The sequence below is a fragment of the Equus asinus genome, chromosome 17 (genome assembly GCF_041296235.1).
Source record: "Equus asinus isolate D_3611 breed Donkey chromosome 17, EquAss-T2T_v2, whole genome shotgun sequence".
Lineage (NCBI taxonomy): Eukaryota > Metazoa > Chordata > Mammalia > Perissodactyla > Equidae > Equus > Equus asinus.
Genome location: NC_091806.1, coordinates 24,685,398 through 24,710,609, shown reverse-complemented (window position 1 = coordinate 24,710,609; position 25,212 = coordinate 24,685,398). Strand labels below are relative to the sequence as shown.

The following is a 25,212-nucleotide window of genomic DNA, read 5'->3' as shown; positions in this document are numbered from 1 at the left end:
TTTACTTTCCCTCTGTCATAATCTACATTTTTTTCACGTCAAGCATTAATGGTAGATGGAGTTCAGGAGAGGAAGACTGGCTTAACCATATGGAAGGTAAAACAGTACTATAACATTTTTCTTATTTGTTATGAACCTGACCCAAATGTACTAGGACTTTACTCTGACTTAAAATACTACTGTAGATAAGACCCAAATAGGAAATTTTGTAGTAGATAATATACATAAAGAATCATAAACTAAACGTTTTGTATAAGTTCTCCATGGTAATGAGTCTATTTAAACTAATTTCACTTGAACTAGACTTTCAATTAGATCGGAGAGTCTAAAAAACTGATCCCTTGCAACTTTCAGTTTAATTTGTGAGAAGTGATCTTAGATTACTAGTGAAAATGAGAAAAATTACTGTTTACATGAAAGACCACTAATTCACAACCCTCTGCCTAGTATCAGTGTTTAGTTTTTCATTCAATAGCATGGAATTCTTAATTTGCTAAATATTAATTTTGGACCCAAAATGTTCTACAGATCTCTATAGCGTCAAATGAAATTGACACTAATTCTGTCCTCAGAGCACTTACTATCCTGTAAAAGAAATAGACGAGTTATAAAAGGAAGCGAGTACTGCAAAAGAGGGAAAGAAATCCACCACAGGCATTCAGAAGAGGGAAAGGCTATTCCAGCTGAGGTTATGATGAGCAGACTCACGGCAAAGATCTTTTCATTGTAAAGAATGGAATGCTTTTGTTATCTGCCCAGTATTAATCCCAATATCTAAACCAGTACTATGTGTTTTTGCATTTGCCAAGAGACATTGTTCATCTAATGATTAACCCATAAATTAGGGTCCCATCCATTAAGACGTGACTATTTAAACACGTCAAGAGTGAGTTGTAATGATGTCCCATAGGCGATTTCTTGATGAATGCTTCAGGGATGATCTCCCGAAGTTAGACATTCAAATCAAAGTTCTTCTACTTTGGGGACATTTGAGGAGGCTAAGAAATCATTACCCCTCCACAGGTAAATCTGATAGTTCTGAAAATCAATAACTCCTAAGAAATACTATTTGATTTCTTACTATTTCCCCTTTTGAAAAGAAAATGGAATTAGTAGTGGACCTAAGAACTGCCACATTAAGATAAAATCACAGGCAGACAGACTGGAGACTCTTTTTGACAAAGATAGCGGGTGACTTGCAGTATATTAGGACGTCAGGCAGGCCTTACACTGTCCTATCCCTGACCTTGGTTACAGATCCATTTCACAACACACTAAGATCTAGAGTAAGCTTTCACGTTGAGCTTTAGCCAGTTGTTGGAATTCAAAAAATCATCCATCCCTTTAATGTGTATTTTTCCTCCAAGCCTACAGCCTTAGAATTTGGCACAAGAAAATATACTCCCACTTCATAGGCTTTTAATAATTTCCTACACTTATTATTAAGAGAAAAGTTTAAAGGGATTTTTCTACATGAATGTAAGGGTAAAGGTGGAAAAGAAAAAAATAATTGTGAACATCTCTCCTCCCCCTTTCCTTTCCTTCTCTTAGGGTTTTCCAGTTCAGTTTTGCACTGAAATATGACGGCATTGCTGTACCCAGCATGACTAACAGGTTTACGTTGGTTTTTTTCCAGGGAAATACACTTTTCTCCACTGTCTTTGTGTCTCTTCCCAACATTGTCATGGATTTTACTGACCTTTCAGCTTAACCATCCCATTTGGCCTAAGTTCTCAGAAAAGATTGCATAGGGCTTGACGATTTTTGGTTTTCTTCCCCTGCATGACACATAGATCTTTAATTCTTACATATACTAAGCATAATTGTGACTGTTTTCAATAATTTTATTATTTATCCTGTAATGATTTTATACATTTAATTATTATCTTCTTTTGGAATATCCTTATTCCTACCATTTTACCACTCGTCATCCACTTGGAAAGAGAGAGAAGTACTGAATGAAGACAAGAGTCTTTTAACAATTTGGAAAGCAACCATCTAGTGGAAGTCTATTGCACTGTAGGCTGAATGTGAGATGGGAAGGAAAATTCTCAGACACCATTCAACACAAATGATCTGCACCGACATATTTAAAACTTTGAATATTTTAGTGAGAATGATGACATAAAAGTTGTTCTATATTCCTTCACTTCAGGTTTTTTTTTGTTTTTGTTTTTGTTTTTTGAGGAAGATTAGCCTTGAACTGACTGCTGCCAATCCTCCTTATTTTTCTGAGGAAGACTGGCCCTGAGCTAACATCCACGCCCATCTTCCTCTACTTTATATGTGGGACGCCTAGCACAGCATGGCGTGCTAAGTGGTGCCATGTTCGCATCTGGGATCCGAACCGGTGAACCCTGGGCCGCCAAAGTGGAACGTACGCACTTAACCTCTGGGCCACCGGGCTGGCCCCTACTTCAGCTTATAACTTGAAATATGACTATACTAAATATACTTTCACAACTGGTGTTTCTCCATGTGCATCCCAGAAATCAAATCCCAGACTATGCGTAATACATAATAGAATGGTGTAATCCTTAATGAGAAAGTTTGTTTCCTTTTCCTTCTGTTTTTTGAGTGCAAAAAGAATTCAGATAGGATTGTGAAGATTCTCAGAAAGATTGTCTCTTTGCAACCTTCCTAAAACCAACAGAGTACTATAAGAGCTAAAGTCAAAGGCTGAGGCATTTCGTTCTTCAAACTAAGGGAGAAAAATTTTGTGTACATTAATGACAGCAAGTTCTATACTTAGAGGGACTTTGTGGCAATACCTCAGAATCCACTGTAAGAGGAAGGTGTAATCTATCAGAGAATAGAATCATGTGATAAAAATGCTTATATGTGGTTTAAACATCTTGATTCAATTATCTCAGTCAGTGCTTCAACCCTGGCTGTGCATTAAAATCATGTAGAAAGCTTCTTAAAATATACCAATATGTGTGCCCCACCTGAATGAAGCTAGGACCCAAATATCAGTGTTTTTAAAAATTCTGCACCTGAACTTAATGTGAAGGCAGAGTTGATAGCCACTCATGTAAATGTTAGTTTTGTTAATATATGATTTAATAAAGCAACAGAGTTATTTCTTGAAAGGTATGAACTTTGTATGTCCCGTTCACCTTGCAAAATTTGCTGTAGTGATTAAAGGTGACTCATTTTTTTCAGTCCCCAGTCAATTTCTACCTGTTTCCAACAGTCTAACCTGCAAGTTTTAACTGTCAATTATCAAGGGTTTGGGTCAGGCACCATTTCACTAGCTTGTGTTATTAAAACAAGCCCCTGATTGTGCTCCCTGTTGTACGTTGTTTACATGGCAGTTGGAGTTTATTGTAGTAAGTCAGTCTCCACTAGTAACATCAGGGAGGAAACAAATCTACATGCTATGAAAATCAACTGATGTGAGTTGGCAAATGTACCTCATTGATTTATTTATTCAACGAATGGATGCTGCGCATCAACTGATTCAGACATTTGCCCAAGTTCTGGGGATGTGACACAAATAAATTTCCTGCCCTCATGTGTCTAATATTTTAATGAATGGGACAGACAAAAACACACAAATAAAACTTTTTATAAAAATAATAATTTTAGAAGTGATAAATGATATAAGAAAAACAGATGCATGGTTCATGAGTAACAAGCTATTCGGAATGAAGCTAATTTTGACAAGTGGCCAGGCAATGCCTTTCAGAGGAGGTGTTATTAGAAGAGCGATCTAAATGAAGTGATGAAATGAGTCACTCAAAATTATGATGGAAGAACAATCTAAGTAGAGGGAATAGTATGTGCAAATGCCCTGAGGTAAGAATGTGCTCAGCCTGTTCAAGAAACAGTTATAAGGTTAATGTGGCAGGAGAAGTAGGACTGAAGAGAAAGTGGTCAAAGAGTTCGGAGAAGTAGATAGGAACCATCACATAAGTCCTTGTAGACTCTGTGGTGTTTCTTAAGGAGTTTAGATTTTAGCCAAAGTGTGGTGGAAAATCTTGGAGCACTTAACAAAGTCAGTAACATGATGTGATTTATGTTTATAAAGACCACTGGCTTGTGTTGGGGGTTAGAGGATTTCAAGTGTGGAACAAGGAAGATCATAATAGTAGCTTAGACAAGAGATAATTTTGTCTTAGATTTGGCTGTTAGAGGAAATGCTGACAAGCTGTTTTTCTTTTCTTTTCTTCTTTTTTTTTTTTTTTGAGGAAGATTAGCCCTGAGCTAACTACTGCCAATCCTCCTCTTTTTGCTGATGAAGACTGACCCTGAGCTAATATCCATGGCCATCTTCCTCTATTTGTATATGTGGGACGCCTACCACAGCACGGCTTTTGCCAAGCGGTGCCATGTCCGCACCTGGGATCTGAACCAGCAAACCCGGGCCGCCGAGAAGCAGAAGGTGCGAACTTCACCACTGCGCCACCGGGCAGGTCCCTGGCAAGCTGTTTTAAGAATCAATGTGTAATATTTTGAAAGTACAGCAAGCAAGTCTTCCTGATAGTACAGTTTAGATTAAAGAAGTAAAGTAAAGGGTATGAGATAAATTGAAATAGGAATATGAAATATGTATAAGATATAAATTGGGACATTGTGCAATAAAAAGATATGAGTGAAATCAAAGGGGATGTTAATTGAAGAAACTAACAGGTGTTGATGATCCCCATTATGCCATGATCCATTATGGTGGTAGCCATGTTTCAGGATCAGAGGTTCTTTTTCCATAGCCTATTTAGGGAAAACAATGAGCTAAGTCAAACTTCATATGTGGTAGCCAAGTTAAGGTGGGGATAGCAAAGATGTCAGCAAAGTATGGTACATGAACTTCAAAATATGTTTTCAAATACAATGTCCACTTGAATCAGCACCACTAACCACCTGAAGGCATCCATTGAAACTCTGAGGGAAATTATGAAAGTGGTTTATTTTCATACGATATATTACATAGGTTCCTTTAATGAAAGCTGATTATCTTCCCCAAATTTTCATATCTCTCGTTTCAGATGTTTGTTCTCAATCCCCTTTTGGTGCATTTTTATGTCTACTTCTCTTGAATATAAAAACATATATGCTTAGTTTTTTCAACAGAGATCTTGATGTTTTACGTTTTAATAACTCAAATATTTCTTTCCTTATTTTCTTTTAATCAAAACAGATACTTTTATTAATGGGAGAAAAACATTCCTGATTTAGAATTTTCATTTCTTACATAAGAGGTTTATGTCATTGTTTCCATACAATATTTGCAATTATTTCTTCTTTAATTTCATATCTTACCTTTCATTTTGTGTCTACTAGCAAATTATTTTAAAATAACCACTACTCTAATATGCATGAAACTTTGTTTTCAGTGTTTTACAACTAAATTGTGGCATAAGCATATTCCAGATTGCCACACTTTGAAACTGGTCTTTATTTAAGAGGATATCACTTCTTGATATAAACCATTTTAGTACATCACTAATTTAATATTTAGGGAGTTTTTATTTTTCCCTCTTTAGGAACATCTTTATGCATATAAGTCACTATTTCTGATCAGTTATTGTATTAAGATGGATTTCTACAGTTTTGTTCTTACTTCTTTTTATATTTCTTTCTTTTTGGATGTAGTGATGTGTGAAATCACCACTAGCAAATGAGCATCCTAGTTTCCCTGCATCTTCAAAAGCATTGGGAGAATTCATTTTATTGTGTGTATGTGTGAATATATTAGATAAAAATTCAAGACAGAAAACATTCGTGCATCAGATACAATTTATTGGAACTCAGCATTAATTTATTTTACCTTTTCTCAACTTCATAGTATGCTAGCTATTATGATGGTGGTGTTTAAGCTTGAGAGGAAGAAGAAAAAGCCTGAGTAAAAGAAATATTTTGGGGCAGGCCTGTTGCCAAGTGGTTAAGTCCACATGCTCTGCTTAGGCGGCCCAGGGTTCGAATCCTGGATGCGGACAAGGCATTGCTCATTAGGCCATGTTGAGGCGCTGTCCCACATGCCACAACTAGAAGGACCCACATCTAAAATAAACAACTACATACTGTGGGGATTTGGGGAGAAAAAAAGCAGGAAAAAAATTTGTTTCTAGATTAAAACATAGTAGATAGAGATATTGATATTTATTTGCATCATCCCTCTTTCCTAACAAACAGTTAAGTTTAGCTTTGTTTACGCCTGAAGATCTCAACCTATTCAGAAGCACAGTATTTTTAAGGAGAAAAATAACAGAAACTTGAATTAGAAGAAAACTGGATGACTATCCTGTTCACCACTGTTATAGAACAGGTTTTCAATCCCTGCTTTTTTCTTATTTTCACATTCCAATTCGAACAGTAATAAATAAAGATCATTCAATTTAACATATTCGGATCTGGATGATATTGGAAATATGCCCTTTTTTGTTTGTTTCTTGCTTATAAAAGCAGTAAATATTTGTCATAGAAAATTTGTACATGGATATAAAGAATAAGTTTTACTTTTCCTTAATCCTGGTATTTTACCAAGTTATCATAATATATATTGTTGTACCCTTTCTTTTCATAAAAAGCTTTATAAAATGATTTGCCCTTTCCTTAACTGAGAACTCCTTTATTTTCATGTATGTATAACATGCTAATTCAAAAATCTGTCACATGATAGTCACATTCTCCTTATGGTCACAGCCCACACACCTTTCCAGAGGTTCTAGTTATTTAGAGCCAGCATATTGCCTGTGTTTACCCAGTTATTAAATGCAGGGAGTCCTCACTTTGCACAGTGCTGTGGAAACTGGGGCCCATGCAAAGCAGGGACACGTTTCCAGTCTGTACAGGTTCCAGTTTACTGGTACTGTGTAAAATTAAGTCTGCCTGTGTTAGTATATCACTTGTTTCCTTTTTGTCAATTATAAAACAAATCTTACTATGAAAATCTTCTCCCAAGTTTCTTATTCTGCCTTCAGCACATTCTTAAAATTGGAATAGCTGAGTAAAAGCGTACAAACATTTTCTACTCTTAAAAGCATAATGTGAAATTAATTTCCAGAGAAACTGTATGCTTTTATTTTTCTAACATCAGTGTATAAAAGTGACTGTCATGTTGAGCTGTATTAAATATGGATACTACAAAACAGTCTCTTAATTCCTGTGTTTTATTACTAACATTTTTATTCATTAATTTTAACACTTTTGTATTTTTATTATTTTTAGTTCATACCCTTTGAAAGGTGTTTATATGTTGGTGTTTAATGCTTTCTAAAACTTACTATGTCTTAATATTTTCACTTAATCTTAGGTGTGAGACGTAGAGGGAATTATGCTAAGCAAAATAAGCGAGTCTGAGAAAGACAAACACCAGATGATTTCACTTGCATGTGGAATATAAACAAACATATGGACAAAGAATATAGTTCAGTGTTTACCAGGTGAAGGGGACTGGGAGCTGGGCACAGGGGTGAAGGGGAGCACTTACGTGGTGACAGTCAAGAAATAATATACAACCGAAATCTCACATTGATGTAAATTATCATGAACTCAATTTAAAAAATTGAAAAAAATGATAAACTAAAATAAAGAAAATTGCTATTGCAATCCTAACAAACAAACAAAAATCTTTGTCAAATTGTTAGGTGCTGCTTAATTTTAAATTATTTTTTGGTCAAAATGAAGTAACTTTTCTACTGTGAACTTCTCCCTCTGCTATTAAGCTCAGAGATGTTTTCTTCTGATTATTTTAATATTTATTTTAATTTCTATCAACACAATTGTTTTCAGTGACTGAATGATTCACAGGTGAGCAGTTATGTGTGGATGTGTCAGTTCTTTTGAGGGACAGTTCTTGGCAAAACCAAAATCCAGTTAGGGATAAGATACTGTATTTAGATATCTTTGTTGAAATATGTTTTGCATTCTGGACTCTGGTATGGTATAAAAATAAATGTTTGTGTAAAACGTTTAATAAATAAGCAGCATTAATGTGCCAAGGCTACATGCTTTTCTCCTCATCTATAGGCCACCAGCACCTCTCTGCCTTTCTAGCAAAAATATTTAACTCACCTGTAACCTTTCATGCCTAAACAGTCCTCTCTAGGCCCTCCATGCCATACATCTCTTTGTCAGATCTGGGGACAAATCTATAACAATATAAGAATATAATTAAAACTAAAACGTTTTTCCATGTTTTTCCAGTAATTTGCAATGCTTATGTGCTCTACATGCAGCCACGTTTCATATTTTTGTTCACATGTACATGTACTTCATAAATTTAACTATTGCATGCATAATTTGGGGGTTAAACATTTGGGGTAGCTAGAAGCATCTGACTTGCACTTTCCTAAGATAAATTTAAAGGTAAAAAGTAATAAAGATGGAATTTGTCTACTAGAAATTGAAAGATTTTAAATTTATCTTAATTATAAGAATTTCACTTAAAATACATATATAGATGGGCCAAAGAAAAACCAGAAATGGATTCATTTAGTGTACAATGAAGATAACATTACACATTAATGAAAAATAAAGTGCTACTTAATAAACAGTAGAAGGAAAAGGGTTAAAATGTGAGGGGGAAAAGTGATATAAAATGTTACAACATAAAACAAAATTGCATTTAGAATAACTGGAGAAATTGCTACAGTATATGGCCGTGAGAAATCAGTAACATAATATACATGCTTGCTTATTTAATTTTAGAATGGAGAAAAACCACAAAACAAAACAAAAAGAGATAAAAATTAAAAAGTAAATATTCTTCATGTGAAGAATTACTAGAAACAACATGAACAGCAATCACCGAGCTGATGTATATCTTTTATTTGCTAAATATATATTTCAATTCTTTTTCTGTTCAAGTTAAAATAGAAATCTTTCATAAGAATTTCAGTTGAGACAACAAAGAAGCAAATAATCATAAATGATATTTTTAGTATTAAGAAAAGTAGAGTGAAATGGTTACTTTGAAAGTTTATTAATCATAAGTGTATGTGGTTGATGCTTTCTGAAGAAAAAATTACCTACAGAAAAATTTAGCAAGGGCTTTAAAAATGTTCAAAGCATTTGGTCAGCAATTCCACATTTATGAATCTATGAACATTCACATTTATGAATTTGTGAACTAACCAGAGGGATATGTATACAGAGATATGAGTCAGTCATAACAACAAGAGAATGCCTCAATATGATGGAATAATGGTTTGCAAGACAAATTAAGTGAAAAAGAATAAACCAAATGCACAGAGTAATTCTCTTTTAATAGGAGATTGCAAATAAATATTGCTTTTACTTCAAAATTGAACCTAATCTCATTCCAAAATTTAAAAATATTTCATTATTTTTCAATTTGCTTCTCTACAATTGATATGTAACGTTTTGGTAATTAAATTAAGCTATGATTTAATTTTGTGTATTATAACACATTAAAAATAATGTTCACTAAAGATATTTAGTCTGTATGAAAATACAAACATTGTACTCCAAGTGAAAATCAATGTTCAAACTTGTGTATGGCGAATGATTCCAATTTTGTTTTAGGAATTACAAGAATACATACGCATACTAATTTACTGAGAAAAATATAACAAAATTCAAACAGAAGTTGTCCATTGGTTTAAGACATATCACCGATAAATGTTACTTCCTCACAGCTGTCTGTATTTTTAGTTATTTATAGTGAATATATTTGATAGAATCAGCCTTATTCAATCAACTGAGATTTAAGAATGGAGCCCAATTTTCCAAAACTGCATGTCACTTGAGTGATTTTCTGGAAAATACTTTGAATGCATTAGAGTAAATAGAGCAGTTGATTTCCTATGAACATTTAGTGTGTGGTCTTAGTTAAAATCAAAGTGCATAATATTAGAATACCAAACATTTCAGAAAATTTATAAAAAGTTTAATATATGTTTCAATATGCAGCCATCTAGTTGACTAATAATGCATAGATTAATGTGGATGAATTATGTATTTCTTTATTAACCTTTTTACTGATGATTTTCTTAGTAGAAATTTTGAGAACTACTGGAACAGATGTATCTAAAGAACAATGAATAAGGAATTCTCCGCCAGAAAGATATGTAAACACTTACTTATTTGTATACTGTTTCAGGGCATTCTTGTGTCCCTAGAAGCCACTTGATAGACTCTATTAACTCTTAATAAATGTCAGTGCTACTACATAAAAACAATATATCTAGAATGCTTTATACTATACTGTGATCAAACTGGAGCCATATTCCTGGAAACTCATATGCAGGTGTTGAGAGTTTATTTTCAAAATTGTGGAGCATAACCAGTATTTATAAATGGGCCAACAGTTTTCAGGATGTGTATGACGTGGGTTGGGGGAAAATTTACAGAAAGTTATGACCTATGTGTGATATATATATTGAAAATTTCCCCAAGATTATTCAAGTAATTAGTCAGGCACCAGAGCCATTGTTCTATGCCACACATTGACGAAGAAATAATTTGATAAATAAAAAAAAGTGTAAAACTAGTTACCCTATTTTGAACCTCACTATGGCTTTGTAAACCATATAATTCAGAGAAGATGGATTTCTGATGTTTCCATAAGAGTGAGCTAATTATATTATGTACCCACAAGTAAGTAAAAATATTAAAGTATTATGTGGAATTATTGGATACTGCCAATTTATTTTTAAAGGTTCCCTGCTAAAGACAATATTTTTATTTTCAATATTACAGTTATTATTAAAACAAGTTTTCTTCAAGGTACTAATTTTGAGGAGAATTTAGTTAATGTCACTGAGAGTTCATGAAGCTAAATAAATCATGACTATAGAGTAGTAGGTTTAGCCTTTGAAGGGCGTCACTATGTCATCACGGGCATTAGTAAGTACAAATGAACAGATGCCTAAACTGCAATTTTATGAAAGAGATTTCCCTTTATTTGCTGGATGGCCTGGATCACATCCTTGCTCCTTAGGCTGTAGATCAATGGGTTTAGCATTGGGCTCAAAAAAGTATAAAACACTGCAACTGTTTTGGACTCTTCTACAGACTTCTCAGATGGGGGTCTTAAGTACATGCAGAAGAGGGTCCCATAAAATATGGTCACTGTTGTCAAGTGGGAACCACAAGTAGAAAAGGCTTTATATCTGCCTTCAGCAGAATGGATCCTCAGGATGGCTGCAATGATGAAAATGTAAGACAGGAGAATGATGAAGAGGGAGCTTAAGAGAGTAAAACCAGCAACAACAAACAGTACCATCTTTTTGACATAGGTGTCAGAGCAGGCCAACAATAAAAGTGGAGGGTCAGCACAGTAGAAATGATTGATTTCAAGGGAGCCACAGAAAGACAAGTGAAAAGTCAGCAGTGTCTGAGAGAGTCCATTAAGGAAGCCAAAAGTATAAGGGACTGTGACTAGAGAGACGCAAATGTTCTTGGACATTCTGGTACTGTAATGTAAAGGGCTGTAAATGGCTACATAGCGATCCAAAGCCATTGAAGCAAGGATATAAAGCTCAGTGATCACCAGGGCAATGAATAGAAGACACTGTGTGAAGCATCCAGCATAGGAGATGATCTTCTGGTCTGAGAGGAAATTGTAAAGCATATTTGGAGTAACATTGGAAGAATAACAAATGTCTACAAAGGAGAGGTGGCTAAGGAAGAAATACATGGGAGTTTGGAGGTGGGAGTTGGTTCTGATCAGCACGATCATGCACAGATTCCCTGCCAGCGTGATTAGGTAGATCACCAGAAACACCACAAACAGGAGCTTCTCTAGCACTGGATCATCTGTGAGTCCCAAGAGAATGAATTCCATCACTACAGTGTGGTTTTGAGAAGACATTTTCTTATCCCTTCAAAACTGAAAGTGACAAAGAAAGTGAAGAATTCTGTCTGATCAAGACCCTGCTTTTATTACTTTATTCCATCCATTTTATCACTTACTCATTGATCTATTCATGTATGAGTAAATTACTCTTTTCTTTCCGACAAACACATCAGGGTGTCCATGTAAATATTTTCACCCTATATCTCTGTTATCTCTCTATGTATATATGTGTGTGTATATATATATATATATATATATATGTCTCAAACACACACACTCACTCTCATATATATATAATTATGTATTTTTATATAATTATATTTATATTAATATATGTGTAATAATATTTTTTATATATGTATTCATACACTTATACTGTCTTCTTCAAGAACTTCATATCTGATATTTTTCTCAAATTTTTTGAAAAAAGTCAAAAAATGAAAGTCAGATATAAAAAGCAGCAAGTCACTAGTATCATTCAATGGACAAATGAAGGAAGTTGGGTTTCTAAGGTTCCTTCAGCTGTGATATCCTATTGTTTCAGATATAAAATAGAAGATAAATATTCAGTACAGCATTTTCACTTGAAATCCATAGTTGTCTGACCTTTTTTCATGTGAAAATTAACTCTTGATATATGGCTCAGAAGGTACAGAATGAAGAATAGTTCCCTCTGCTTTCTAAACTCCCCCACTCATTTTTTCATGTAAATTGTGAAATTAATATTTTTATGTTCTGGCTCCTGGGGTCACAGCAGTGATCAAGTTCACCACCATCATGGAGCATATGTTGTAGGAGGAGGAACAGATATTAAACACATATATAAAGATGTATAACATAACGTCAGTTTGAAGCAAGTATTATGAAGAAGATGAAGGCAAGATGCCCTAGATACAATTTTTTCCACATGTAAGGGATGTAATCTCCATACAAAAGAACAAAACATATTTCTGTTAGCAAATGTAGAAAATGACCTACCTGTAAAAGCTGAATTACTGTATTTCCCACACAGTGGGAAGACTTATTATGTATTTGTTAAGTATATTCCCTAGAGAATTTTTAAAATTATTCCAACAAAAAAACAGCTAAAATAGTCATTGTTCCTCAAGGGCATAACTTTCATTTAGTGCTTTGGGAACTAGATTCTCCTTTAAGGCCAACATTACTACCTAACTTATGTATACACTGCTTGGAACTGTGAATGAGGTCTTCAACACACATAAAGAATTTAACCATCACTTTTAATACTCTGGAAGGAGGAAAATATGTGTAGATAAGTTTTACAATCTTAGTATAATAAAGAACAAAGAATTCCAATCAGAAAGCTTAAGTTTTTTTCTATAAATCCTGAAATGAGGTCATCTAATAAGAGTGAGGAGTAGGAAGGTACATAAGGTGAGAGAACTTAGGAGCAGAGAGACTAAGAAAGCCATAGACTAGGAAAAATATTCACATACAATAATTCTGACAAGGACTTGTATTCAGAGTACATGAAGATTCTCCACAATAAACTGATCAAAATATGACCATCCTAATTAAAAAGAAAAGTCTAAGAGGTAAACAGACAGTTCACAAAAGAAGACATGTGAATAGACAGTAACCGCATGAAAAGAATGTCAAAATCTGCAATTGTCAAGAGAATCCATAGTTCAACTATAACGGGATACCACTTCACACTCACATCAATGGCAAGAATTAAAAAGATTCACACACAAAAAAAGATAATGATAATGTGAAGTCATTGTAACTTTTATAGTATATCACTTGACGGAGTATAAAATAATTCTACTAATTTGGAAAACTGGTTGTTCCTTACAAAATTTGGTACAAAGTTAAGTAACTTATAAAACTATGGCTCAGAAAGCATTATGCATTTTTCCAAGAGAAAAAGAAGACATATATCCACAAAGAAACTCAAACGTATAACAGCAGATACATTGATAAACAAATTGTGATATACTCAAATGGAATACCACTCAGCGATAATAATGAACAAAGTACTAATACAACTAAAATGAATCTCAAAAACAGCATAGATCTAGAGAGAGAGACTAACTTCTTATTTTGAAGAAGATTAACCTGGAGCTAACATCTGCCACTGATCCTCCTCTCTTTTGCTGAGGAAGACTGGCCCTGAGCTAACATTCCTGCCCGTCTTTCTCTACGTTTTTTTGTATGTGGGACGCCTACAGCAGCAGGGCTTGACAAGCGGCGCATATGTCCACACCCGGGATGTGACCTGGCAAACCGCTGGCCACTGAAGCGGAACGTGTGAACTTAATTGCTGTACCACTGGGCCGGCCCAAGACTAACTTTTTGAAGGGCAGAGTGATGACCTCCCAAAACCTGTTTCTCCATAAAAGCACCGAGAACACTGGCAAAAGTTGTCAAAATCGACTCTTGAGAAGTATAGATATTTACCAAAGTCTGGCAACAATTCTACGAAAATTAATTCCATTTGTTCAGGTAAAAATGTCAGAATTTTGCCAAAAAGAAGAGTTTTGTGGCATTTTTAAATGCCTTATTCCAACCTCCTCCCCACTTGCACAGCAGCCTTAAAAACTTGAATTATGATTGCATGGCTGTGCACATTGTCACACTGCATTCAAATTTCTACATTTTATTGTAAGTAAATTTACCTCCATAAATTCGATTTGAAAGTGAGTTTTGCTTTCTTCAGAGTCAACTAGATCAAATTATTCACTGGATGTTGAATACTGAGGTACTAATAAAAAATGACAACAAAGGTACAATGTTATCAGGGCTCTTCCCATACTTCAATTAAAGCAAGTCAAAAGATAAGTGCCGACAGATAGAGAAAGACAATCTCTGTATGACTCCACTCATATGTGGAAGTTAAACATGTAGACAAAGAGAACAGATTAGTGGTTACCAGGGGAAAGGGGGTTTGGGGGTGGGCACAAAGGGTGAAGGGGTGCACCTACAACATGACTGACAAACAATAATGTACAACTGAAATTTCACAAGGTTGTAAACTATCATAATCTTAACAAAATGATTAAAAAAAAAAAAAGATATGCGCTGAAACCTAATTCTTCAAACCATTTCTTCACCTCCAAAATTTTTAACAATTACATCAAGTTGGAATCCAGAAAGCAATCTGTTTTTTTTTTTTCTTATATTTTCTCTCTTCTTTGTTTCCAGTATCAAGGAAGCTTGGATGAAAAAAAAGAAGAAAATGAATGACAGAAGCCGCAGGAGGAGGGGAAGTAATTGGATGAAGAGACTGAAGTAGTATATAGGAATGGTCAAGGGAATACTTACAAACTCTCTCAATGAATCTTCATGAGGCTGTTCCTTGCTGTGTATTCCGTGCTTGGTGCCATGGAGTATGACAGGTACATGGCAATCTGTAATCCCCCGCATTACAACAGCAGAATGTCCAGGACACATTGCATCTGCCTGGTCATTTCCCCTACTTCTGAGATTCTATGGTGTGCACAACGCAGGAAATAGTGACCTCTCACTTGTCCTTTTATGGACCAGACACCAACAATAACTTCTACTGAGCCGGTCCACCCCTCTAAATGTTGACAATTTCTGACACTCACATAGAACAAACTCCCCTGCTAGTGTCCACAAAGATTTAACTCAAAGTTTCCCTATTCATCATTATCATCTGCTACATTTTCACTTACTACACAATTCTGAAGGCGTATTGCAGTGAAGGGCAACACAAACACTTCTCCACCTGTAGCTCCCCACACAGCTTTCACTGTGTTTTATGGTGCACATATATGAGAGCAGCAAATGAGTGGATTGTTGAACAAGGGAAAATTGTGGCCATGTTTTGTGTTTTTATGAGTTCCACCCTGAATCCATTTATATAGAGCCTGAGGAACAAGGATGTGAAACAGGCTTTGAGAAGAGTGTTTATGGGAAACCTTGGTTCAATGGAGAAAGGTTCTATTTTGACAGTATCCCAATGATGGAAAAAATAAGAGTCTCATAAACAATAAAAAAGTGTCCCTTGTTGGTAGTACCTGAATGAAATTCTTTGGGATAACAATGGTATTTTTTTATATACGCATAGCTTGGGATCAAGTGAGAGTCTAATGGAAACAATTAATGGAAAAGTTGTTTGGAAATGATGATTGATAGGAAATACAACAGTAGAAGTTGGCTGTTTACAATTACACATGGCTGTGTTTTTAGTTCCATTCAAGAACTCATTTCCACTTGATTAGTTAGCAGACAAGCTCTTCCTTTCACTTCCTAGGTCATCAATATTGAACATCACTGAGATACTCTTACCAGCAAAGGGAAGTGCTATGCAATATATTTCCTCAATACGAAAATGATTTACTTTCGTATAATATATTACGTGATGTCATTTAATGAATGCCGATTATCTTCTCAAAAGAAACTTATGTCTCTAATTTCAATGATTTTCTCACTGCACTTTGGTCCATATTTTAGTCTACTTGTCTTGAATATAAAACAATATGTGTTTTATTTTTTCAAGAAAGAACTTAATATTTTACATGGTTTAATTACTCTACGATTTGTTTCATTACCTTCCTTCAATCAAAACAGAATCCCTTCTCAATAGAGAATAATCAATCTGATTTAGTGTATCATTTTCTTCCTTTTGAGTTTTACATCCTTTTGCCTACTACATAATTAACAACTATTGTTATATAATTTTACATATTACTTTTCAGTTCTTGCCTACCCACAAATAATTTCGCATAATAGCTCCTCACGTATACATGAATATTTGTTTTTAGTGTTTTAAAACTAAATAGTATTGTAAGAATATTCCAAATTAATTGACGCTCTTTGAAATCGGCTTCTTTTTAATTGTATAATACAACTTAATGTGGATATTTTAGCATTTCACTTCCTTTTATTTTATTTTATTTTTTTTGAGGAATATTAGCCCTGAGTTAACTACTGCCAATCCTCCTCTTTTTGCTTAGGAAGACTGGCCCTGAGCTAACATCAATGCCCATCTTCCTCTACTTTATACGTGGGTCTCCTATCACAGCATGGCTTGCCAAGCGGTGCCATGTCCACACCTGGGAGCCAAACTTTGGAATCCTGGGCCTCTGAGAAGGGGAATGTGCACACTTAATTTCTGGGCCACTGGGCCGGCCCCTCACTTTCTTTTAATAATCAGTCAGTTTTTACTTTTTTCCTTCTTTGGGAAGGAGGAAAAAGACAAATACTGTATGACCTCACTTTTATGTGGAATCTAAAAAACTGTACTCGATGAACCAGAGAATAGAATGATGGTTGTCAGGGGCTAGGAAAATGGGGAGATGTAGGTCAAAGGGTACAATCTTCCACCTATAAGGTGAATAAGTTCTGAGGATCTAATGTACAGCATGGTGACTACAGTTAAAAATACTTTTTTACGTTCTAGCAAGTGCTAAGAGATCTTAAATGATTTCATCACTTCTAAAACAACAACAAAAAATTGTAATTATGTGAGATGATAGATGTGTTAACTAACCTTACTGTGATAAACATTTCACAATATATAGATTTATGAAATCATCACCTTGTACACCTGAAAGCTACACAATGTGATATGTCAATTATAGCTCAACAAACCTGGGAAAAAAAGCTACGTAATAAAATTTCAAGATTAAAATCATAAGGTTGTGTTCTATGACAACAAAAATAAATTACAAATATGTAACAATGAAATAAGTTTTTAAAGTCAAAATATAAGGTAATTATGCACTCTCTGCTAAATAACCCATAAGTTAGGAAGTCAATGGGAAAACAAAAAAATATTGCAAACTGAATGACAAAAAATACTAAAATTAGTGGCTTTCAGCTTAAGCAGGGTTTTGGTGAAATGTATAAACATGTATAAGAAAAGAAACAAGATTCCAATCAACAATACAAATTTTCATTTGAAAAATGAGACGATAAGATAAAAGACAATCCTAAGTAAATTCTAAAGTTTTGAAAACAGAAGGCATTCATTCTTTTCCTAGACCTGAGTTTGTGGACCAAGGCTTGCAAGCCATAGGGAGAAAGTATGTCCCCATAGCTCAGAGGCCACAAAGTGGACCCACAAACTCAAGTCTGGGAAAAGAAAGATCATTCTATTCTTCTCTCTTCCAAATCTCATACAGGCCATTACACATGCATATTCGCAAGAAATAGGAAACCACTGTCATGACCCATAGTTTCTGGCTTTACTCAGTAAGTAAAAAGAGAAGTACAGAAGGGTATTTCTTAAAGACTCTTAGCGCCAAAAGATAGATGATAGTAAGAATGGAACAAATTCAAGGAACTGAGCTGAGAGCATGATTGTCCTGTTTACTATTGTAAAAAAGACCACACCGGTGTTCCAGTGCATACCAGCTGGGAATTTTCACTTAGAGCAGTGTTCCTAAAAATCTAATGTGTGTACCAATCACCTAGGATTTGACTAAAACAGAGATTTGAATATAGTGGACCTGAAGTGCAGAATGTTATGCTACATTTCTAACAACTTCCAAGGTAACACTATTCCTGCTGGTCCATGTAAACATGTTGAGTGACAAGGGCCTAGACTAATAAGTGCAGCTCATTTCTCCCCAAACCTGAACTTTTCAGCTGAGATACTTGAGACATATCCTGAGAGAACACCAAAACTCATAATGAAAATGCAGACATTTGAGCCAAAGATTCACAGTTACTATTTATCGGAAATTGGAGACACTGCCACGTTAGTCGCCATATTTCATCTGAGGACATTCTTCAAGGCCTGCTTTACATCTTTGTTCTGCAGAATGTAGATGAATGGATTAAGCACTGGACTTACAAAAATATAGAAGAGAGTTATTATTTTGGATTCCTCAATAGTGTTATCTATTGGTGATCCGACATACATGCAGGAGAGAGTTCCATACGATAGAGTAACCGCCAATATGTGGGAACCACAGGTAGAGAATGCCTTGCACCTTCCCTCTGCTGATTTGATTTGGAGACGGGCAGCAATAATGATGGTATAAGATACCAGGATGATAATGAGGGAGTTTGAGAGGTTGAAACCAGCTGATATGAGCATGGCATGCTCTTTGACATAAGTATTAGAGCAACAAAGCTTTATGAGTGGTGGGTCAGCACAGTAAAAGTGGTTGATGACATTGGATCTACAGAAGGTCAAGTGGAAGGTCAGGAGGTCCCAGACCAGCCCATCTGAGAAGCCATAGACATAAGGAAGTGTGTCTAATTAGATGCAGACACGCCTGGACATTTTCACACTATAGCACAGAGGGTTGCATATGGCCACGTATCAGTCATTTGCCATTGTTGAGAGCATGTAAAACTCATTGAGGAGAAGTGCAATGAAAATATAACACTGTGTAAAGCACTAGTGAAGGTGATAGTCTTCTTCTTTGACAAGGAATTACTCACCATCTGTGGTGTTGCACTTGAGGTGTAGCACAAGTCTACAAAGGCTTAATTAGTGAGGAAGAAGTACATGGGCCTGTGAAGGTAAGAGTCCAGTCTGATGAACACCATCATGCAAAGCTTTCCAAAAAGGTCTGACAAGGTACAGAACCAGAAACAGCACAAAGAGGTGAGGCTGGAGTTCCGGGTGATCCATGAGCCCCAGGAGAATGAATTCTGTTACTGTGATATCATTTGTGATGGACATTTTCTGAGAGACTGTGCCTGTAACTTAAATAAATGAAAATAAAGCATACTTGAAGGTACAAATCATAATACTGACTATTGAAATGATTTTTCTCTAGATTTCCATATGTCATTCAGATGAATACTATCATAACCCAATTTTGTACTTTTACTAAGCATTATTTCAGTTACCATTACACAGAATTACTATTATAAATGTATCTCTATGTCTACAGTTTTACCTATAACTGTACCTGTAGATAACTATACTTATACATATTCCCACAACCAGATACACAACTGTGGTACATATTCTCTATACCCCTGCACTATTTTTCACCTCTCAACTCTACTCATTCTGTAAGGCCTGGTTTAAAGACAAGTTCTTTCTGAAGCATGCCTCACTTCACTCCCACCATGAGATTGAATTAATCCCTTTCTGCTTTCTACTTTCAGCGCACTCTGTAAACCTCTAATTTATTCACTAGCACATTACATTGCCATAGTAAATCTACTTTCTATTCATACATTCGTTCTTCAGGGTCAGGGACAAAGTTCAGTTTATTATTATACTGTGACTTCCAAGCATATGCTTATATATTGAATTTGAAAAAGAAAAAAGTAGCATAAGCATTAAAGATGAATTACTTGAAATGTTCTACTCATATCTGTGTCTCCATGGAGCTTTTCGTGATGTACTATCCTTAGAAGAATTAGTGCTTTTAAACTTTAGTGTACAAAGCAGTTGCTTGGGAAGCCTGTTAATCAAGAAAATTCACAGAATGTTTAATTTCAGAGAGTCTTATGTGGGATACTGGGATCTTCATATTCAACAATTACCCAGAAATTTTCAATGCAGATGTTCCCAGTATCACACTTTAAAAAGGCACAGCCACAGTGGTACCATAGCATATGTCAATAAATGAACAAATAACCATTAAATCAAATAAAGTCTTATGCAGTGTTTTGAGGACGATATACAGCAATGAAGCAATTTATTGATAAAGAAAAGAAATAAGTTTTTCATGGTCCATAGTTATGTTATTAATCACAACTTGTCTCTATTAGAGTTATTCCAATCCCTATGGCTTTTCATCTCATTCATGTCACAACTAGAGCGGAATTCCCTCTTCTTTGTCTCGAGATGCTTTTATCTTTTGCCCTTTCTCTCATACTTCATTTTTTTTTAAACCTCCACATTCTTGCCTTATTTCAATAATGAGTCACTAAAACTTACTTTAGTATAAATTTTAGAGAGGCAAAGACAGCTCCTTTTGGCACCTATATCTCCTTTACCAAGAATTGTAAGTACTTAAAAAACAATTGCTGACTACACCAATAATAGTTATTGATGACATAGCATGATCTTTAACCACGAATCACCGCTTTTTCCCATTTGTAAGTGGGATTAACAATATCAGTTTGGCCACCTCTCAAGTCATGTGGACATCAAACTAGATATCCATAGACAAGTATCTATTGATGTTGAACACACTGTGTGATTAGGCATTGCAGATGCAGAAATGAACAAAACCTTCAAACCCCCTGCCCTTCTGGCATCCACATTCTAGTGGGGAGAGACAGCTAGTACTGTAAGTAAATAAATAGTGTTTTGAATGGCACTGTTATATAGAAAAATAAAGAAAATGGAGTTTGGAGGAAAGGGTGTTCACATTTTAAATAGTAACATCAATGAAGAATTCATGAAAAGCTGACTTCTTTAGCAAAAAACTGAAGGAGGAACAGAACAAGCATTAAGGCTATTTTAAAAAGGATGTTCTAGGAAGGATAAAGATCAGATGTAAAGACACCATACGTGATCTTTCTGGGGAACTGCTAGTGATGTGTGTGTGTACAGAATTCATGCAGAAGAGTGAAGAAAATCCAAGTGAGACATTCCCTAAAACATAAATGTTTCATTTCATTGAAATTCTGTTTCATCTCTACCCAAAGACTTTCCTTCCACAAAAATAAATGGCCTACCCTGGAGAAGAGGAGTCAGGGGTTAGTTGCAGTCCTTTCCATAAGTATGTAACAGGAAGTACTCTGTAGCCAGAATATTTATTTATATGACAGCAGCAAGGAGACTTAGGAGATATTTTCATGTTCATCTATGCCTAGAAAACCCCAGAGAGAGAATAGGCAGGGGTTACCAGAATAGAGGAAAATGGAAAGAAAAAGATCAGGATTTGAAAATTTCAGATGTTTAAAGACAAGGAAGGAAATTGGAGTTGAGGGCTTCATTTGCAGAAGGACTCGTTTGTTGCATGTCAGTAATGACTGCCTGTGGGATGTGAAATGGTCCTGACTCATAAGATCAGTGACCTGTGTGGGACCCAGAAAAATCTAACTGACGTAGAACAGAAGTACTGATAAGAGAACAGGCAAAAAGGACTGAATATTATATGCTTACAGAAGAAAGAAAACCATAGCCAATCTGACTATATGAGTCAGGCCAGAGCAAAAGGTGAACATCTTCTGTACAAGGGACTTGTGGGTTTACTAATTCACAACCAAGGATAACCTCTACCTGGTGGATAAAGAACTCACAGAGGAGTAGCTCAAGGACTATAGAAAGATACAAATTGTGAAAACTACAACTAGGAGAACTACATAGTCATAGTGCAAGACAAATAAAAATGTAACTGATCCTTCTTCCAAACTTATTCAAAATTTCAAGACTGTGACACCAGATCATTAAACCAAACTTGAGGGACTTCTTAAAACAGAGCCCTGCCAACTGCACAAGTTGCGTGTCCATGAGGCCAGCCTTTCCTGGAACACATAGGCTATCAGAGCTGACAGTGGGGATATGAAAGGAGAAGGACAGCACCTTAACCCCTGCTACAATAAAGAATAGAAGAAGAAGGAGGATGAGGGGGATGAGGTGGAGGGGGAGGGGAGGGAAAGAAGAAGAAGGGGGACAAGGGGAGAAGAGGGGGAGGAAGAGGAAGAGGAAGAGGAAGAAGGAAATGAGAAGGAAGCTCCAAAGCAAGGATTTAGCTCTGGTGAGATCCTCTAGATGGTAACTTAGCTCCATAAGCTAGCTTTGTTTTCTTGGTCATTTGATTACAAGTGAATGAGAAAACACTTTAAGGAAAATAGGATTAGAGTCGGTTTTGCAACATTTACTATACCAGGAAAAATAAAGACTTATGTATGCAAAAGCAAAACTTTAAAACATTGAAAGAAAAGATAGGAGGATATCTTTATATTAGGAAAGAATTATTTAGACAAGACATACAATGCGCAACCATAAAGAGAATATTAATAAATTCAAACTATGTTAAAATGAAAACCTTCTGCAGCACTAAATGTATCATGCACAGAAATGAAATACATATTACAAACTAGTTGAAGATTTTTGCATTTCACATATCACTCAAAGATTAGTACTTGGTTCATAAAACATAAGGAACTATTACAAATGTAGAGAATAAAAAAAATAACCTCCTGAAAAGTAGGCAAACAATATGGACATACAACTGACAAAAAGAGAAACCTTGAATTAGTATCAAAGCATTTAAAAAATATTTCACTTGTAATGATGATTCGAAAACTTATACAAGAAATGAGAATCCGTTTTCTACCCAATAAATTTGAAAACATTTTAAAGGTCTGACAATTTATTGTGTCGAAAAGATTGTGGAGTAAAGGCACTCACACTGCCTTGGCAGGAACGTAAATTGGTAAAGCAAGTTGGTGATATCTACTAAATTTAAAGATACTTATATCTTATGACCCAGATATTACAATCCTAGGTATATCCACGAGAGGAATTCTTGAACTGCTACACATTCCAAATTCCACAAGAAAATGTATTGCTGGATTTTCATATTATCAGGAACTGGACAAATGTAATTGTCGATTTGTAGTCGAAAGAATAAAAATATTGTGGCATATTTATATTGCTATAGAATTATCTGTGAAAAATGCTGCTAAATGAATCAGCATGGATAAATCTAATGATGTTTAGTGAAAAATAAAATAAATTACAGAAGGATACACAGAGTGATTTCATTTACATCAAGTTTTAAATCTACCAAAACAATATTATAAAGTTCTGTGGATTCACAAACACCCAGTAGATGCCAAAACTCTATATGGGGATAAGAAACATTAAATTCATATCAGAGTTGAATGTAGGAAATGAGAAGAGAAAGAGAATCAGGCAAGGGCTCAACTGGAAAATACGGAGTATCTGAAATATCTGAAACAGAAGTAGCATTGTGTGAAAACTTGATGATTAGTTATGCTTACATAGGTGATCTTCATATTATTTTCTGGTTTGGGCTGTGTGTTGGAAATAGTTCATAATAAAAAATTAACAAGTGAAACCACGAAATCAGTTTTATAATGGTGATACATATTAGTAAATTTTAAAAAAAGGAAAAAATAATTTTCTAAAGGAAATTTGACATTTCCATCTTAGAGTAACAATCTGGATGCCCAAAGATCTTCATTGCTATATAACTTGTATAAAGGGAAAATAAATAAAAACTTACCTGATATAGTTGATGAGTTTCTGGAAAATAGTTTGGAAATTACTAAGCACTATAAAAATCTAACAAGTTACCATTGTTACAGCATCATTTGGTAATTCTGTCTTTTATAACTTTGTAACAGAATGAGTAATATGGGTATATCCAACTGTTCTTTATTAATTCTATAGAGCAAAAACAATGCCTTTTAGTCTTGTCTCTGAATTTTTATGTGGTATTTTTTAATTCTCTGAGACAGCAATGTAAACACTAGCAAATAATGTGAGACATTCTTCCAACACACATGTGAATTACAAAAGACAAAAAGTATTCAATGACAAAATGTGATTGATTAATTTAAAACGCTCAATAATTGATCAGATAATATGGCTATATTACATACCTGTGACCAAAATGTCTACCTTATTTAGCAAACAATTTCTTTTGGATCACTTTCCTCAATGCTCTTTTAACATCTTTGTTCCGAAGACTATAGATGAGCGGGTTTAACATAGGACTCATAAAGATATAAAAAACAGCTGCAATTTTCCCTTGTTCGACAGATGCCTCAGAAGGGGGCCTCAGATACATGCAGAACAGAGTCCCGTAAAAGATAGTGACAGCTGTCAGATGGGACCCGCAGGTGGAGAAGGCTTTGCGTCTCCCCTCAGCAGAGTGCATACGTAGAATGGCTATGAAAATGAAAATGTAGGAGATGAGGATGATGGTGAGAGAACAGGTGAGGTTGGAACCAGCCACCACAAACATGGCAGTTTCTTTGACATAAGAATCTGAGCAGGCAAGAACTAAGAGAGGAGGGTCTGCACAGTAAAAGTGATTGATTTCATTGGGTCCACAGAAGGAGAGACAGAGCATCAGGATGGTCTGTGCCAGACCATTTGCAAAGCCATAAATGTAAGGAGTAGCAACAAGAGAGAAGCAAACACATCTGGACATTTTGCTGCTGTACAACAATGGTTTGCAGATGGCCATGTAGCGGTCATAAGCCATCACTGTGAGCATATAATAATCTGTGATCACCAAGGCAATGAAAAAGTGGAATTGTATGAAGCAACCAGTGAAGGAAATAGTTTTTCTCTTGGACAAGAAATTAATCAGCATCTGAGGAGTGACATTGCTGGCATAACAGAGATCTACAAAGGAGAGATGACTGAGGAAGAAGTACATTGGAGTGTGAAGTTTTGGGTCACTTCTGATTAAGAAAATCATGGTCGTGTTGCCGATTACTGTGATAAGGTAGATGACTAGGAAAACCACAAAAAGAACAGGCTTCAACTCTGCTCTATCTGTCAGTCCCAGGAGAATAAACTCAGTCACCACTGTGTAGTTTTTCTTTAACAT

General features: G+C 35.3%; 2 protein-coding genes and 1 pseudogene across 2 annotated transcripts; all 3 read right to left on the bottom strand.

Moving 5' to 3' along the window:
- Positions 1-10,834: 10,834 nt before the first annotated feature.
- LOC106844111 (olfactory receptor 5M10) lies at positions 10,835-11,779 on the bottom strand. Its single transcript, XM_014861418.2, has one exon. It carries the CDS (start codon positions 11,777-11,779, stop codon positions 10,835-10,837), a length of 945 nt encoding a protein of 314 aa, XP_014716904.1.
- A 6,691-nt stretch (positions 11,780-18,470) lies between these two features.
- On the bottom strand, positions 18,471-19,391 carry LOC106844112 (olfactory receptor 5M11-like; annotated as a pseudogene).
- A 4,882-nt stretch (positions 19,392-24,273) lies between these two features.
- LOC106844113 (olfactory receptor 5M5-like) lies at positions 24,274-25,212 on the bottom strand. The gene has a single exon (XM_014861419.1). It carries the CDS (start codon positions 25,210-25,212, stop codon positions 24,274-24,276), a length of 939 nt encoding a protein of 312 aa, XP_014716905.1.

What these genes read in the sequence shown, in the direction of transcription:
- LOC106844111 (XM_014861418.2), bottom strand. Translation starts at nt 11,779, where the DNA reads ATGTCTTCTCAAAACCACACTGTAGTGATGGAATTCATTCTCTTGGGA.
- LOC106844113 (XM_014861419.1), bottom strand. Translation starts at nt 25,212, where the DNA reads ATGTTAAAGAAAAACTACACAGTGGTGACTGAGTTTATTCTCCTGGGA.